Here is an 18,123-nt window from a genome sequence, read left to right on the forward strand (position 1 = left end):
GGGGTTCTGGGATCGGGGGTAAGAGCCAAGAGCCCCAAGCACTGCCCGGCCCCTGCTGCCTTTCACCCCGGTCGCAGGCAGCAGCTCTGCCAGCACCCTGCCGGAGCTGGATGGGTGCACCAGACACCGCTGTGCAGAGCCCAGGGCAGGATTTGGGTGCTTGGTGTGGGTGCCCAGGGCTGGTGCTGCCTTCTGAACAGCTTGGTCAGCTCCAGCACGGGAAGCAGCTGCCAAGTTTCACTTTCTCACACTGTTCCAGGCAATACCCTGATTTCCAAGAGGGTTTAACTTCTGCTTTATGCTGCTATAAAGAAGCAGCAGCAGCCCACGTAAGAGCTCGGGGACTATAGAGAGAGTTTGGGCTGACACCAGCCCGGGAGCTGCCGAGCACCGGAGGGAGACGGTAGGACCTTCCGGATGAGCGCTGGGGCTGGGGACCAGCACAGAGCAGGGATCTTGTTTGTCTTCTGCTTCATAGTTCATGTGTTTTCCCATCACTTGAGAGATGCCGGGGAAGGAAAAACGGGGTCGTAGGGCAGCAGGTGAATTGTGTCTGCTCCGAGCGTGGGATGGAGGAAGCAGCCTTTGCTCGCCAGCCCCTTTGAGGAGGCTCGGTGGACCTTTGTGTGCTGCAAGGGTTGAACTGGGAGGGTAGGAAGGAAGCGGGAGGGTCAGAGCAGGAGCCGGTGGGGAAGGAGGAGGCATCTGGGGGGGATTCAGGGGCGGACTGGTGTCTGCAGAGGGGCGAAGCCGGGGTTCAAGAGCTGGCAGCGGGGCTGGCTGGGGAGGGACCCGCTGCCTGCTCTAGGGACAGACCCCTTGCAGAGCCCCTGCCCTGCTGCCGGCCCGTTCCCGGGTTGGGAACCGCTCCCCCCAGCCAGGGCTGACCCTGTCCCGGGCACCACCAGCCCCGCGGCGGGTCAGGATGGTGCTGGCCTGAAGCCCAGCCGCGCCGGGGGCCAGGGCGGCTGCGGAGCTGTGCATGCTCCTGCACCCTGGTGCCGTTTGCTCCCCCGCTCCGGAGACCGGGAACCGGGCTGGGACGTGTCGGAGCGAGACTGCAGGGCCAAAGGGGAGGTGGGAGGGCAGCCCTGCGGGTGCTCCCGTGGCCTCGGAAGCTGAAACGGGTCATTTGGGGAACACGATTGATAACAGCCTTTTCTGCGGCCTGCTCTCTGTCAGCGTTACGGGGGTGCAGAGGCAACGGGTGCTGGGGTGCAGTCCTCGGGCTGGCGGCACGGGCAGCGGGTGGTGGTGCGTACCTCCCACGCCGCTCGTTAGAGACCGTGGCAGCAGTGGGGTAATGAGCGGCATTCGTGGGACATCCTGCTCTGTGCCCAAGCCGAGGGGGAGAGGTTTTCCTTTGCCTTTCTGTGGAGCGATGGTGGGATGCAGCTCCCCCAGCCTCTCCCGCAGTCAGACTTCACCACCCGAAGCGCTCTGGTCCCTGGAGCGGCCCCTCGCAGGCACAAGCCCTTCCAGAGCCCGGTTCCCCGCCGCGGGGCTGGGGAAAACGCTCTCGAGGGGGCTGTGCCCGTGAAACGGGGTGCAGGCAGTGCCACGGCAGCTGCGGGGGGTTGACCCAGGCTGGAGGCCAGGTGCCCCCCAAAGCTGCTCTGCCACCCCCCTCCTCAACTGGGCAGGGGAGAGAAAATCTAACGAGAGGCTGGTGGGTCGAGGTAAGGGCAGGGAGAGATCACTCGCCAGTTATCATCACGGGCAAAACAGCCTCAACTTAGAAAGCATTTCATCTAATTTCTTACCAAGCAAAACGGCGTAGAGCAATGAGAAACAAACCCAAATCTTAAACCGCCTCCCCCCACGCGTCCCTTCTTCCTGGGCTCGACTTCACCCCCCTTTCTCTCCCTCCTCCCCCCAGCGGCACAGGGGGACGGGGAATGGGGGTTGTGGTCAGTTCATCCCACGGTGTCTCTGCCGCTCCTTCCTCCTCAGGGGAGGACTCCTCACACTCCTCCCCTGCTCCAGCCTGGGGTCCCTCCCTCGGCAGACAGTCCTGCACCAACTTCTCCAACGTGAGTCTCTCCCACAGGCTGCAGTCCTTCACCAACTGCTCCAGCGTGGGTCTCTCCCATGGGGTGCAGACCTTCAGGAGCAAACTGCTCCAGCGTGGGTCCCCCACGGGGTCACAAGTCCTGTCAGCAAACCTGCTCTGGCGTGGGCTCCTCTCTCCACGGGGCCACAGGTCCTGCCAGGAGCTTGCTCCAGCGTGGGCTTCCCACGGGGTCACAGCCTCCTTCAGGTGTGGGGTCCTCCACGGGCTGCAGGGGAATCTCTGCTCCGGCGCCTGGAGCACCTCCTGCCCCTCCTTCTGCACTGACCTGGGTGTCTGCAGAGTTTCTCACGTCTTCTCACTCCTCTCTCTGGCTGCAAAAGCTCCCACTACGTTTTTTTTCCTTCTTAACTCTGTTCCCCCAGAGGCACTGCCACCATCACTGGTGGGCTCGACCTTGGCCAGTGACGGGTCCTTCTTGGTGCCATCTGGCTTTGGCTCTGTCGGACATGGGGGAAGCTTCTGGCAGCTTCTCGCAGAAGCCACCCCTGTAGTGCCCCCCTCGCTACCAAAACCTGGCCACGCAACCCAATACACAGCTCATGCTGCCCTCCTTCACTTCCAAGGAAGAAAGCGATCCCAAGTTACGCCATAAGAATGCTTGGTGGTCCTCTGCGTGCACTAACACAATTGCATGGGGCTTCTTCCTTATCCTTGAAGAAATCTGAAGCCACGCTGGGACTTCAGAGTGTGCCAGGGTCCGGCTGGGCTGGAGGTAACGTTCTCCATCGCAGCCGTGCGGAGTTTTGGGCATCTGAGACTGAAAGAGGTTGGTAACGGGTCAACGGGTGAGAAGTTGGGAGGGGATGGAGCTGGGACCCGAGCGGACCATGCCGCACGGCGTTGTGCTCAGCAATCAAAGCTGGGGGAAGGAGGAGGAAGGGGAGATGCTGGCGGCTGCAGCGTTTGCAGTTGGGCATCTGCCCGCCGATGGGAAGTGGTGAATAAACACCCCGCTTTGCTTTGCAGGCACGCGTGGCTTTCCTTTCCTGAGGAACTCTCCTTACCTCGACCCAGGAGGTTTTTTCTTGCTTCTTCTTTTCCACTTCTCTCCCCGTCCTGCTGGTGGGGGCTTAGTCGCTGGAGGGAGCCAGCCCCGGCGGTGTTTCTCCCCGTCTCTTCAGGGCTTGAGCTTCACCCACAGCAGCAGATGTGCGATTGTCGTGGTTTAACCCTGTCGTGGTTAAACCCGGCCGGCAGCTAAAACAACCACACAGCCATTTGCTCACCTACCCCCACCCCCGCCAGTGGGATGGGGGAGAGAATTGGAAAGGAAAAAAACCCCCAAACTTGTGGGATGAGATAAAGAGAGTTTAGTAGGACGGAAAAAAAAATAAATATACCAAACACGTGATGCACAGCACAATTTCTCACCACCTGAAGCCAATGCTCAGCTAGTTCCCGAGCTGTCCCGCCTCCCTGCCAACCCCCCAGTTATATCTGGAGCATGACATCATATGGTATGGAATATCCCTTGGGCAGGGGGGTCAGCTCTCCTGGCCGTGTCCCCTCCCAGCTTCTTGGGCACCTCCTTGCTGGCAGGGCACGGGAAGCTGACAAGTCCTTGACTTAGCACAAGCCTTACTGAGCAACAGCTAAACCGTCAGTGTGTTACCAACGTTATTCCCAGCCTAAATCCAAACCACAGCGCTATACCCGCTGCTAGGAAAGACATTAACTCTCCCCCAGCAGGTAGTCGGGTACTGGGGGAGGATCTCTGTGCTGGGGGATCCTTTTAAAATTACAGTCAGATTGAGCTTTGACTTCATGGCCAGGCTTGGTCTGCCTCCCCGTGATGCTGTTGTGGTGTAAGGCATTACAGTCCTGTCCCAAGGCACCTTCTGGGCACCTTTTGCTGCGTGCAGAAGAGACTTCAAGCAGGAGATGGGTACCTTGCAAACCGTCCCTGGGCTAACGTACACCATGAGTACGTGGGTTTAGGTCCCAGGTGAAACCCTTGTCTGGTCACCACCCCAAATGCCCCGACGAGTCTTTGCTGGCCGGGCAGTCATCAGTGGTGGAGAAGGGACGGCCTCCACTGCCCCCTGGCATGAATCCTCCCTGGTGATGGGTTGCCATCTCCTGACTGTCTGGTCTTCTCCTTTAGGATTTTGGGCCTTTCCTTCCTGCTGTTTGTCCTCCTGAATTCTTGAGGTGGTCCCCATCTTCTTCTTAACACCCCAGGCTTGTCTACCGTGTGACGGTGTGCTGTCTCAGCTGAGCTGGGGACCTTGGCTGCCTGCGTCCTCGGGAAAGCCAAGCATCTGACCAAAAGGAGCATCTGCTGTGAGGTGAGATGAATCAGACCCCACATCCATTGAGCATAGTGCCTGAATCTTCACTGACTTTAAAGGCAAAGCTGACACTAAAGGCTCTGAAAGGGTTTGAGAGCCCAGTCACAAGCACTGCGGATCAATACCTGTGTTGGTAAGAGTCTTGTGTCGTTGGTGGGACAAAACCTGAATGCGCGGGAAGGTTTTGTGCACTGAATAAATCTCTTTGGTACCCAACTGAATTGAGACAGAGACAATTGTCAGGTTTGGATGACGGTGTTTAAAAAAAAAACAAAACAAAAGGGTGTAAAGGCACATGGACAGTGAGAGCGTCAGCTCCATTGAAGTTACCAGTCAAGGACCTTTCCCATGTAGATGGGATAATCAATGACAGGGGAAACGATAAACAAAACCACACAAACTGGAAAGACAGGGGGTCCCGGAGACAATGCCAGAGACCCAAAGTCTCCAGTCACTAATGATGGGCCAACAGGATGCTCCAGGTGCAGCTCTGGACAGGGACAACCCGGAGTTTTCCCATCCACCAGAGAGAAGCAGCTCCTGGGGTGAACGGGCGTGAGCAGGGCGAGTGAGGGGCTCTGTGCCGGCCGCTGGAGAGGGACCACAGGTCACAGCCCGTGTGCTCGGTGCTCCGTGTTCAGGGTGAGCGTGTCCTGTGAGTGTGGGGTGTCCATGAGATGAGTGTGTGAGCGCGTGCCTCTGTTTGCTGGTGAGCACCGAGCTGGACCAGCCAGCGAGCAGGAGACGCGTGGGGCTGGTAAGAGGGTGCAGGAATGCCCGCGGCTGTCTGTATGTATGGATTTATGAGTCCTGTTTGGTATACGTGGGTGCTGTTGAAGGCAGCACCTTGTCCATGGTGGTTGTGTGGCCACATCAGAGTGAGGGTGTGTGGTGTGTCTTGGATGCACACTCAGCTTCAGGGTTGAACCTGCAAATGGGAAAGCAGCAGGCACATCCATGTCCTGGATGGAGACCCTCTGGGTCTTGGGGTGTCCCAGGCTGGGCTCCTGCAGCCAGGTAGGAGGAATCCAGCAGCTGCTGGACAGCCCTCTTCTAAGAGGCCATGGCTTCTGATAACATACCTTAAATAAAGTCTGTTTTCCTCTTCCACAGGGATGGATTCCCAGGAGAACATACTAGAGGATGATGAAAAGGCACAACTTGCTAAAAAACTACTGGCAGAAGCATGTGAGAAGGAAGGATTGGATGGTGGATACTGGCTCCCCAAACTGTCGGAGATACTGGGAGTCAAGTCCAGAGAAGCCCTGAAACATCTGCAATATGAAGACTACCTTAAGCTGGAGTGCAAAGTACGGTACGCCTGGGAAACAAAGGCGCTCCGAAAACTCCTGGAACTAACAGACAGCAAAGAAACTTTTGAGGACCTGCAGAAGCAGCGTTTGGAGATGACAAAGCAGAGACAAGAAGAGGCCAAGCTAGCCCTGGAAGAGCTGCAAAAAATGCACAAAAGCCACAGCCACAACAAGGATGATATAAAACAGAAAGAGGAGGCTCTGTGGCAAGCCATGGAGATTCCCAAAGAGTACTGGGCACCACCACCAGAGAAGTCATTGGTGCATGTGCTGGAGAGCATCCAGAAGCGCCTGGAGCAGCAGGAGCTGTCAGTGGGCAGGGGTGAGAACGTCCCCGACACGGAGGTCCTGAGGCGGGCGTCGGGGGGGCTGGCCCTGCAGGGCATTTACAGAACCAGCAGCCTTGCAGATGTGCTGGCAAAGCGAGATCAGCTCATCAGGGTTCCCGATGGATTCAAGCTCGCTGGTCCAGAGCAAGGGTCGCTGCTTGAGAGGAAGGAGTTCTCCTCCTCTGCAGCAGAAGCCACTTTCACCAAGTCCATGGAGCAGCTGGGGTTCAGCGTCAGCGTTTCTGCCAAAGCCGGGTTCTGGGGGTTTAATGTTGAAGCTGGTGTAGATTACAGAAGCTCCTCGCGGTCGGAGAGCACCCACCAGTCCCGCTCTGAGAAGAGCTACATTTGCACCACCAAGTACCAGTACATCCCTCTGGCCTCCTGCTACTTCCAAAAGCATCAGCTTCGCCTCTCGGATGCAGCCCTGCGGGAGCTGCAAGAGATCGAGCATCTTCTGAGCATCACTGAGGAAGCAGACAGGCCCAACATGCTGAAGAGCAGGTGTGCGAGCTTCTTCAACAGGTTTGGGTCCCATGTAAACCAGGGTCCCCTCCACTTTGGGGGGATATTCTGGTGGAAAGCATCTACGGAAGGATTCAGAGCTGAGCAGCGGGAAGAGATGAAGCGACAAGCGTCTGAAGCACTGAACTGCTACATTGGGGCCAGCTTCAGGGGCTTTGGTGTCAGCGTGGGAGTGGACGTGGACGTTTCAAAATCCAGCTCACAGGCTTCTTTTCAGGGAAGAGATGGAAAGAGTGCCCACACAGCGGTTCAGGTCTACGTGACCAACACAGGGGGCCCATCAGAGACGGATTCTCTTCCTCAGTGGAAACTGGGGCTTGTAAGTAATAACACAACCTGGTGTGTTATCGACCGAGGCTTTCAGCTGATCCCAGTGTGGGATATAATCCTGTTCAATCACGTCAGTGATTTTAAGTCCATCTATCAAATGAGCAGCAGCCTCAGGGCTGTGTACGAAGCGCTGACGAATCAAAGCGTTGGCACCATGTTTGGAGAGGAACTGGTCAGTGCGGTGGAAGAGGCCAAAGCTTTCATGGAGTGCGTGAAGGCCTGGGAGGCGACGGCGGATGAAAGAAAACTGCTCACCCTGATAGATTTCAAACAGAATCTGAATGAAAAAACCAAAAACCATAGCGTCTGGATCAACATATGCCTGTCGGACAAAGCACTGCAGGAGTTCCTGGTGAATACCGTTCTGTTTTGCACGAGGTCACCTCCGGAAAACACCACCTATATCAAGTCTCTGTTGAGGTGCCTCCTGGATCCTCATGTCTATTCTGTCAAGGACTTCCCCAGGTCTTCCTTCATTATGCAGTGGATCTTCCATACTGAGCACATGCTTCCCGAAACTCCCAATGTTTCCGAACTTGAAGATCTCACCAAGACACTGCTGCAAATGAAGGAGTACATCCAGGAAGTCACCTATGCACCAGAAACCTCTGCATCTGCCATTCATGAAGCAAAGATAAAAGCCACCTTGACTACAAGCCTAGCTGTTTACTCCTTACTCCAGTTTCTCCAGGAAAGGGCGCAGAAAGACATAGAACTGTTGGTGCTCTTAATTACAACCAGCACGGGATACCAGGTGGAAAGCAGCACTTTTCAGTACCTCCTTGGATGGCCAGAAATTAACTTCATGATAAATGAAATGCAAATGGGACATAAGGACTATCTGAATCTGAAGGAGCAAGAAGTTTACAGAGCCCAGGCCTTCCTGCTGCTGACGGGCCTAACTGTAACGCCCGAATATAGAGAGGTGTCCCCTGAGCAGAAGAATGAGCGTTTAGTTTTCATGGAAGATCAGATGAAAAGCTTATGGTCCGCAGAGATAAAAACTCTCCTCGAAAAGCACAGAGCAGTCAAAGACTGGGAGATGCTGGAAAGTGACTTGCATGCCTTCATCAGTGGGCGCTTGGAGGACACATGCGACGATCTGAAGAAAAACAGTATAATCAAAGACATGGAAGACACTTTTCAGAGAATGGAGCCTTCCAGTCTGTCCCAACCCAAATCAGATGGCGGCGAATCCAGAGCAAATCAAGCCATTGCAAACCAAGATTTCCTCCACTTACTTACACGCCTTGGACTAGAAAGTCACTATCCAAGAAAAATGGGGACGGAAGATTTCCACATCATATATAAGACATCTGTACATGACAGCCAGCCCAGCAAGGACAATGAACTACCTTTTTACTTCTTGCAGAAGTTATTAACTGTGGATTATCGGGTGAGGTACCTGACTTGCAAGGACGAGAGCAACCCAGGACTCGCACCCGTGCCAAAAATCACACCGCAAGAGCATGAACCCTCAGATTCCTTTGATGACTTTTTTGCTGATTTGGAGGAAGAAGCCCCTGAATGTGCAACCAGGGAGAGTTCTGTGCACCCCATGGACCTCCAGATGGCAATTTTTCATTGCGCTGACGACTTCATGAGACAGTACATCTCAACAAAGCTTGCTTTCTGCCAATTTGCGCTACCTCTCCTGGTACCCAACCCGTGCACTTCACAGATAGAGTTTCCCCTCTGGTCCCTCAGCCAAATAAAAAAGAGCTGGAAAGGGGCTGCGAAGTCAGGAGAGGAGGTCAGAATTAACAGTTACAAAAACAAACTCATTTATCAGGCAGAGACACCCATCGTGTCCTTCATACGGATCGGCAGTTCTCCCTCCTCTTCCAAGTCTCAGATCCTGAATGCTCTGCTGAGCAAACAAAAACACGACACTTTTTTCCACCGACATTGCAAAGGCAGCACCAAAAACTGTCTGCTGATGAAAGGTGTTGTGGAGATCTCCTGGTACTGTCCCCGGGGTAGCGACGACGACAGCTTTGACTGCTGTGTGGCTTTCTGTAACCTGCACGGAGATGCAAGGGATCATGAAGAACAGCTGCAGTTTCTACAGGAGATATCTGCTGTGAACGTGGCTCTCGTAGCCGAGTCTGATCAGAGTGACAAGAAAGGGATGGAAATTTTACGTGACCTGTGGCAGTCGCAAAAGCCTCTGGTTTGTCTTTTCACTGAAAAAGAGAACGTTTCAGCTGGCCGATCTAGCCAAAACATAAGAATAGGTATCAAGAACAGAAACGAAGCAGAATTGATGGGTGAGCTGACAAAAACAATCAGGGATCTCCTAGAAGGGTCTAACACGCTTTTCAGCCTTGACGCCTGCCTGGACAAAGCTCGCAAGCATGGATTCTTAGTCGATGAAGATACAGACGCATGTGTGACAGCCAAAGAAAAGGCACAGGCAGTGGTGAAGCTTCTGAAGAAAGAGAAGTTGTTCGAGATCAAATCCCAGCTACTGCCTCTTCAAGGAAAGCTGTGGTCCACATGGTGCAAAAAGGACAAAGAACTCACTCGCTTGGAGGAAAAGAGGAACAAGAGCATAGAGCATCATCGGAGCCAAATTGAATCAGAGAAGTCGACAATAAGAAGGAAGCAACTGGAGAAAGCGTTCCCCCTCAATCAGCTGATGAAATCAGTCCTCAGTTTTCTCCAGTCACAGCCAGCAGATACCAAGAAATACTTCCTGCAGTGGATGAAGGTCTTTATGGATGACCTGACCTCCGATCGCCTTGACGAACTGAAGAGACAGTATCACCAGTTATGGTCTCAAATCCTGGCAATAAAGAAAAGCAATGAAAAAAGCAATCTGAAACCTCTGTTGCTGCGTAAGTTAGATGCCCTCTCCAACGAAATCAATGATTCGTCCATTGGCCTTGAGCATATTTTGAGAGAGGTAGGGCAGATTTATGAAGCTCTGGAATCAATGAACTCAAAGGAGATATGTTTTGTCAAACTACCTGAAATTGCAGCTGATCTGATGGTTTCAGGGTATCCCATTGAGCTGATGGATGGCGATGCTTCTTACGTACCGTTACGATGGGTTGGCGCAATCTTTGACAGATTAATTGTGAAGCTAGGGGACAAACGAGTATTTGTTCTCTCAGTGCTTGGCATCCAGAGCACAGGGAAGTCAACCCTGTTGAATGCCATGTTTGGTCTTCAGTTTAATGTCAGTGCGGGGAGATGCACCCGGGGAGCGTTCATGCAGCTAATTAAAGTGGACGAGAAGCTGCAACAGGACTTGGGCTTTGATTACATGCTTGTTGTTGACACAGAGGGACTTCGTGCCATAGAGATGGCCAATAAACAGTCCCTTAATCACGACAACGAGCTGGCCACCTTTGTCATTGGCATCGGCAACATGACTCTGATCAATATCTTTGGAGAAAATCCTTCAGAAATGCAAGATGTCCTTCAGATTGCTGTGCAGGCTTTTCTGAGGATGAAGCAAGTCAATCTTTCTCCAAGCTGCCTGTTTGTGCACCAAAATGTGGGCGAGATAACTGCCAAGGAACAGAACATGGAAGGACAAAGACGTCTGCAGGAAAAGCTGGATGAAATGACCGTGACAGCTGCCCAGCAGGAATTCTGTGACGTCTCCTGCTTCAGTGACGTCATCCGCTTTGACGTCAACACCCACATTCATTACTTTGCTCACCTGTGGGAAGGAAACCCCCCGATGGCACCGCCCAACCCCACCTACAGCCAGAACGTCCAGGAATTAAAGAGCAAAATTCTCCAAGCTGCCAAGAAGGAGTCGCAGGGCAGTGTTTTGAGGCTCTCGAGCTTGAAAGTTCGTATTAGTGACCTCTGGAACGCTTTGCTGAATGAAAACTTCATTTTCAGCTTCAAGAATTCAGTGGAGATTGCTGCGTACAAGAAACTGGAAACCGCATTTAGCCAGTGGACCTGGAAGCTGAGGAGTCACATCTTGGACTTGCAAATGAAACTGGACAATAAAATTCGGAATGGGGACTTGCAGAAGGTCACCACAGAACACCTTGAAAAATTAGTGCAAGAGACAAGTGATGCCATCAGGAGAGAGATGGAAAAGTATTTCACTGAAGACAGAGACTGTGAGATACTGATCCAGTGGAAAGGGAGCACAGAACTGAAGCTGAAAGAACTAAAAGAATCTCTTCTTCTTGAAACTAGAAAGAAGTGTGAGAATCTTATTGAACTAAAGAAGAACCAGTGTAAACTGGATGAAAGGAAGTCAGAGTATGAAAACGAGCTCCTGAAAAGGAGCAGGGAGCTGGCTCTGTCTCTAAAAGGCCAGAGTCTAAGTGAAAGAGAACTGAGAGACAACTTTATTTCTCTCTGGACAACCTGGATTACTGAAGTCTCCTCTGCTGCTCCCCCTCCGGAACAGGTTGATATCGATGTGGAAATAGAAGATGTCCTTCTAGAGCACTTCAAGGAGCCTAACTTACATGCACGAATCAGGACATTTCCCAAACACGGAGCATTTTCTGTTGACTTGAAGAAACATGTCAGTAAGAAAAAAAAAGGTTGGCTACCCTCTTGGACTACGAATTTTGATCATGCTGAGGTGAGCAACATAGAACGCATTACAGATAACATCATAGAGTGTGTGAAGGCAAACATTGATAAGAAGGAAAGGGAGAAAAGGGATTACAGTCGAAGTTTTATTCATGAAATACTAAATGAAGTACGGAAAGGTGTGAACTCGGTCCCTAGCAATGCCAAATACAGTTTTAATAAAGACTACAGCATAGATTTATCACTGCATCTGTGCAGAATGGCAGCAGAAAGGTTTAAAGCCATGCACACAGCATTCAAAAAAGCAAATGATCCAAGCATCTACCTGGAGAGCAAGAGAGAAGATTTCTTTAAGTGTTTCCAGATTTCCTGCCAGGGAGCCACTTCTATCACAACATTTGCTGTTTTCCTGTGTGACAAGATTGTCCCAGCTCTTCGCGAGGCGGTCTATGAGAGGACAGCTCTTGCCATAGCTCGAGACATAAAGGGTAAATTCCCAGATTTCAATGGCAGTAGAGCCTCTCTGGAAGTTTGCATACTGAGATACCTGGCAGAAGAAGAAAATTTTGAGAATTTCATGCAGTACCTCAAACGCCCACGAGACTTTTTACAGAGATACATTGAGACACGTGTTGAGACGTACTGTTTAGATGGGAACAGGAGGCTGGAGAAGTTTTTAGATGACTCCCTTACTCACTGCTATGAGTGCATCCAGTCAGCTGTTTTTACATCCACCAGGATTGTCAAAGACAGAAAAGACAGAAATGACAAAATCTCTCTTTGGCTGGATGAATTTTGCAGCGCTCTTGGAGAGGTGCTAAGCTTGCCCAGGACGGAGCTGAAGGGCATTGAGCATCAGGAGATAACAGACATAGAGTTCCTGAATAATGCCATGACGGAAGCACTGGCTCCCCTGAAAGATCACCTCAGGGAAGAGTTTGCTAGTGCCAATATGAGATCATTTGAAAGGCAGCCTCACACAATCCTGGCCGAGCAGTTTGCAGGGTGCTGGGAGCAGTGTCCCTTTTGTAGGGCTGTTTGCACAAACACCATACCGAATCACGACGGAGACCATCAGCTTGTCTTCCATCGTCCGCAAGGCTTGACAGGAATCAAGTGGTATAAAACAGACGATCTGGTCATTGATATTTGTTCTAGTTTGGTTGCAAGTGACTGTTTTTTGGTGATTGGTGAAGAGACCCAGTACCCCTACAAGAAATACCGGGATGCAGGACCTCCATATAACACTTGGAAAATTACTCCTGATCCATCAATGCAAGTGTACTGGAAATGGTTTGTGTGTCATTTCAGGTCAGAGCTAGAAAAATGCTACAACGGGAAATTTCAAGGCAAAGGAGAAATCCCTGCTTCGTGGCACAATATTAAAAAGCAGGAAGCACTTGATCAACTGAAGGAGTTTTAGGCCAAGTCGATATGAAGGAAGAACCGCAACTGCTTTGCATTTTAGAAGAGCATAGTACAAGCCTGTCTGCAAAATATTGTTGTAATGACCACGACCTCAAGCCACATGAAGAAAATGGGATCTATCTGCTTACAAAGTTGGGTGAAATAAGGTGTGCTACTCTTGCCATCGCTCAGAAATTCCCTTGCTTCACGATAAACTCAGAATCCTCTTCCCTTCTTGCCATAAACATTTGCATCCGTTTGGTCTTAGAGCAAAAAACCAAAAACATTCCTGCAGTCATATGGCCAAGATTAAGACCAAGCGCCAGATGAAGAGCAAAGGCAGCATTAGAAAGGACCAATTTTATCATCTACTATGAGACAATAAGTGACAGTGGCAAAAAAATAGTTTTCCTGCAGCAAGCACTTGCCACCCTGTAAGAAAGGGCTGCAGGATCTGAGACCATCTCAACAGCGGCTGCGAGCTGTGCTGCTTTGCTTTTCGGGATTATCCTTCCCTTGTTGACCCCTTATTGATAAACTGAGCTAGTCCTCAGACCAGTAGCTGTTCTGTCTGTGACGTCGTCAAAGGTGAGGTGGGTTGAGAACTGGCTGAACGGCAGAGCCCAGAGGGTTGTGATCAGCGGCGCAGAGTCTCGCTGGAGGCCTGTAGTGAGTGGTGTGCCCCAGGGGTCAGTGCTGGGTCCGGTCTTGTTCAACATCTTCATCACTGACCTGGAACAGGGGACAGAGTGTGCCCTCAGCACGTTTGCTGGCGATCCCAAACTGGGAGGAGAGGCCGACAGAGCAGGAGGCTGCGCTGCCATTCAGCCAGACCTGGACAGGCTGGAGAGTTGGGCGGAGAGGAACCCAATGGAATCCAACGAGGGCAAGTGGAGGGTCCTGCACCCAGGGAGGAATAACCCCAGCACCAGGACAGGGTGGGGGTGACCTGCTGGGAAGCAGCGCTGCGGAGAAGGGCCTGGACGTCCTGGTGGACAACAAGCTCTCCATGACCAGCAGTGTGCCCTCGTGGCCAAGGCACAGAGAAGAGCGTGGCCAGCAGGTCGAGGGAGGTTCTCCTCCCCCTCTGCTCTGCCCTGCCCTGGGGAGGCCACATCTGGAGTTGTATGTCCAGTGCTGGGCTCCCCAGTTCCAGACAGACTGGGAACTACTGGGGAGAGTCCAGCAGAGGGCTACGAGGACGAATTATGTATCTTTGCAGCTTCCTCAGCAGCGTGTGACATTGGTGTTCATGCTGTCGGGACAGGCTGGCAGCAACGGAGCCATGGTCTGGAGAACGTGACCACCAGTGAGGTGGTTGGTGCTTTTTGCCACGCAGTTCCTGCAATGCCGCTTGAAACCCAAAGACCAAACCCTCCTGGAGAGCTGATCAAAGTGGTGATTCACTGTAATCCCTTGTAGTCTTTGCTAAAAACTAATAAACTAATAAACTAAACGAGTTGGTCTCTGCATCCTTTATCTCCAGGTGGGCCACAGTTGTGTGTGACTCCAGCGTTTGTGCTGTGAAGACAGGAAGGTGGCAGCTGGGCGAGGGTCTGTGTAAGGGTGTGTGTGTCTGCTCCTTTCAGGGTGTCTGGTCAAGGACCTTCTCCAGTGCCTCAAGGGACAGTAAGAAGGGGAGGAAGCCATAAACAGGAACAGCCAGTTAAACACATCTGACTGACAAATGATAAGGGAGGCAGTGGTGGGGACCACACTAATTGATGAGTGAGAGGGTGGGAAGGTTTATTCCAGTGAGGTTATCTGATCAGGGAAGTGGTCAGCTGGGAAACTAAGGGAAAAAGGGGGAACCAAACCCAAAAATATACCAAGACACAGACCTGACAGAACAGACATGGAGACAACGGCAGGAAACAAACCTTGCCAGTGTGAGCGTGCGCTGCAAGGACTAAGGGCCGGTTACTGGTGAGACCTGTGCGGGGATTTGGGGCCAGTTACTGGGGTCAGACTGGGCGTGTAGGTGGCCCTGACCCATCGTGTCAGCCACTGGAGTGAGTGGGGGTCTTTAACCTCCAGCCACTGGGGTGGGAATGGTGTGTGTCCTGAAAATGAACTACCTGGGGGAACAGTGTGAAGGTGGGTGAGGGGCTGAGCACCTGCAGCTGGAGCAGGACCGTGCGTCACAGCCCACGTGCCTCGTGCCAGCTGCTGGGCAGGGAGCAAGTGTCTGTATCCCAGCCCGGGTGTGCGTGGAGCGTGTGTGTGAATTCACCACCAAACTTCAAGCCGGACCAGCTGGTGAGTGGGGTGGCCTCAGGCTCGGCCGGGGTATCAGGCGGGTGGAGGGTCTGTGCCGGTACCTTTGTGCCGTGTGCCTGAAGCACTCTTCCAGGGTTTTTTTTCTCCCACGTGTACTGTGCATTGCTTGCAAGCTTTAGGTAATCTTCATCTTTCAGATGTCTCAAGGCCTGTGTGCCAGTAACACCAACTCCTTCTCCAGTCCAGGGAGGCAGTCCTCCTTTCAGTGTGTCTGCCAGTCCGCCCTCAGAGGGATCGTCTGGCACATCCTTCCTTGCAGGCGTTGCTGTGGGAAGGAATGCAAAGATGCCTTCAAGTCACACAGGGATGCAGCAGCTCTCGCTGTCTGCAAGGTTTGTAATTAATGTTCTCAGTGACTCTCTGAGAAGAGGCCGTTAGGGAAGGCAAAAGGCCTGACGATGGTGGGATGTGACTGTAAAGCTGACCAGGGACTGTCCGGTGGGGTGGGAAAGATGGGGGCTGGAGAGGGCAGGCGACCGGGGCCGGGGGAAGGCCGGGATGGTGCTGGAAGTGGAGATCTCTTGGGGAAGGGGAATGGGGGCTGCACACAGGGAGGGGGGCCGGGAAGGACAGAGCGGGGAGGGTGAGAACAGTTGCCCCTTCCCCACGGGAGCCCCAACAGAGCCCTGGCCCCCCCGCCTGTCCCTGGAGCCGGTGGGACACGGGCAGGCTCCCCGCCTGGGACCCGCCAGCCCAAGCTGCATTGGGAAGGTCCCTCTGCTCTGGGCCCCTTGCACCACCGTTCTCTTCCACTTTTCTTTAAGGGAAAACCGATAAAACTGCAGCGAGACGCAGGGGGTCGGCAGCCGCGGGGAGAGCCGGGCCGCGCGGGTTCGGCAGTGCCTGGTCTCCTCAGGGACAGCCGGCCTCCCTCGCCTCCGCGGGCGCCCCTGGCCCGCCCTCCTCTGCCCTTGCGGCGAGGTCCACCCCGGCGGGACCTCCCCGGCTCTTTATTTCTTTATTTCTGCCCCCAAAAGAGCCTTTTTAGAGGCGGTAGTGCCAGCGGGAAACGTTCCGTCAGCTGGGGGCGGGGGGGGGGCGGGGCGCTCCCCTGAGAGCGCGGCGTCCTCCCGCCCGAGAGGCGGCGCCCTCCGGCAGCCGGGCCCCTGGCCTGGCCGTGGGGCGTGGCGCGTGACGTCACGGCCACGCCGGGTGGGCCGATGCGGCGGCGAGAGGCGGGCTACGGCGGCCGGCGGGGGCCTGGGCGGGCGCGGAGCGGCGGGGCCGGGCCGGGCAGCGGGCTGCCATGGAGTACGTGACCGCCGAGCAGCTGGCCGGCTTCGGCAAGTACAAGGTACCGGCGCGCCGAGCGGGACGCGGGGGTCGGGGTGTGCTGGTGCTGGTGCTGGTGCTGGTGGGGGCCCGGCCGTGGGGCGCCTCGGGGCCTGTCGGTGTGAGGGGGTGTCGGGGCGGGGGGGCTCGGGGGACGCCGTTTGGGAGGGAGCTACACCGGGGGGGTTAGGTGCCGTGGGGCCCGGAGCTGAGGGGAACCCCCCGTGCCGTGCCGTGGCGGGGCGGCGGGGGCTGCCGTAGGTGGTGGCCCCGTGGAGGCCGGTTCGGTGGGGGGGCGGGGGGCAGCCGCAGCGGGGCCCGGTGCCGTGGAGGGGGGGGTGGGTGCGGTGGAAGGGCTGTACGAAGCGTGTGTCCCCCCGGTGCCCCGCCACGGCGGCGGTGAGGTCCGGGTGGGTGCTCGGCTCCGTGCAGGGTCCCCCGTCCCGCCGCACGGGCTGTTCCCGGGTGGGCCGTGCAGTGGGGGCCGGGCAATGCGGTGTAACAACGCGCTTTTCCCCTGTCCTTCCCGCCCTGCCCCCCCGGGCTGTTTCACGGTGGGGGGTGCTGAGTGCAGCGAGGACCAGCGCAGTGAAGGTGTGACCGTGTGAGACGTGGGACCCCTCCTTGGGGGGGACGACAGGGGGACCGTCATGTGCCCTGCAGGGAGTTAAGGGGTGTCCGCCTGCAAACGGGGCACCCCCAGCCCGTTGCCCAGCGGGGACGAGGACGCCGTGTGCCGTGCTGCGGGGTACAACGTCCAGCACAACGCGGTGCGAATGTGTCCCTGCACCAGGCGGGTGTCCCCCCCCGGCCGCCCGTCCCCCTGGGGAAGGACAGGCTGTGTGTCCATGCAGTGGGGTCTGGCGTGGGGACAGTAGAGCGTGGGGTGGTGGCAGCGTGATCGCACACCAACCGTGCACCCCCAGCCACGCTCCTGGGGTGAGGGCACGCCTTCACGTCCTAGGGTACTGCACGGTACGATGTTACGGGGTGGGGTGTGTGTGATCACGTTCGATGTGTCGTCCCCCCCCCCCCCCCCCCCCCCAGGCTGTCCCTGGGAGTGGGGGGCATCGCTGGGTGGGTGTGATTTGGAGCAGCTCTGTGGCAGCTTCTCTGTCACTCCCCACCCCTTCCTGGGCTCGCAGCGATGTGGTCAAGAGGGATGGCTGCGGTGTGTCGCGGCACGCAGCGAGGTCGGTGCCTTGCTGGGCCGTGGAGGAGGAAGCTCTGGTGGCATGCAGGTCTGCATCGCGGTGGGTGCACGGCCAGCCCAGGGCTCCCCCCACATTGCTCCTGCCCTGTGGCTGCTCCCTGCACAGTCAGACTCACAGAAACGTGCCAGAGATCGTCCCCGTCTCCTTGCGCGAGCGTGCCAGTCTGTGTCTTGTTCAAAGCCCTGGAAAGCTTTGAAGGAACCGCTGTAAGTGCTGACAGGCTCTGCCGTGGCAGTTCAAATCCCTAGGGGCTGGTTTTGGGCCAAAGTATGTGGCATCCTTAATGCAGGGGAACACTGGATTGTGCGTTTATGTGAGGGGAGAGTGTTTGCTGTATTTTTTTCTTCTTCCACACCAGCAGTGAAGCTAAAAGGTTTCACCTCACCTTCTCCTTTGCTTTGCTCTTGTCCTAGAATCCATCACATTGGGCCACGTTGCAGTCATCCTTCCAGGGTGGTTCATGGGTTGTCATTTAAGTGTGCAGGACGGTCAGGACGAGTCTGATGCGTTCAGGGAGCGAAGCAGGTGACGTGCTGTCTTGGACAGCTGGGTGAGGCTGTGTGCGCGGGT

At 54.8% G+C, this 18,123-nt stretch overlaps 2 protein-coding genes across 4 annotated transcripts in view; both read left to right on the forward strand.

Moving 5' to 3' along the window:
* The first annotated feature begins 348 nt into the window (after nucleotides 1-348).
* LOC142601386 (interferon-induced very large GTPase 1-like) lies at nucleotides 349-12,818 on the forward strand. Of its 2 annotated transcripts, XM_075750229.1 has the most exons (3): nucleotides 2,127-2,203; nucleotides 4,328-4,362; nucleotides 5,479-12,818. In XM_075750229.1, the coding sequence occupies exon 3, from the start codon at nucleotides 5,481-5,483 to the stop codon at nucleotides 12,801-12,803; it is 7,323 nt and encodes a 2,440-aa protein (XP_075606344.1). In that variant the 5' UTR covers nucleotides 2,127-2,203; nucleotides 4,328-4,362; nucleotides 5,479-5,480; the 3' UTR covers nucleotides 12,804-12,818. The 2 variants fall into 2 exon arrangements, with proteins under 2 accessions (XP_075606345.1, XP_075606344.1); XM_075750230.1 differs by lacking the exons at nucleotides 2,127-2,203; nucleotides 4,328-4,362 and adding an exon at nucleotides 349-403.
* Nucleotides 12,819-16,220: 3,402 nt separating this feature from the next.
* The window catches only part of SELENOI (selenoprotein I), a 34,074-nt gene continuing 32,171 nt past the window's right edge, over nucleotides 16,221-18,123 (forward strand). For both annotated transcript variants that reach the window (XM_075750280.1, XM_075750281.1), the window contains exon 1: nucleotides 16,221-16,361. In XM_075750280.1, coding sequence (XP_075606395.1) covers nucleotides 16,314-16,361 — 48 coding nt within the window. In that variant the 5' untranslated portion in view covers nucleotides 16,221-16,313. The remainder of the gene's footprint in view (nucleotides 16,362-18,123) is intronic.

This window comes from Balearica regulorum, chromosome 3 (assembly GCF_011004875.1).
Source record: "Balearica regulorum gibbericeps isolate bBalReg1 chromosome 3, bBalReg1.pri, whole genome shotgun sequence".
NCBI lineage: Eukaryota > Metazoa > Chordata > Aves > Gruiformes > Gruidae > Balearica > Balearica regulorum.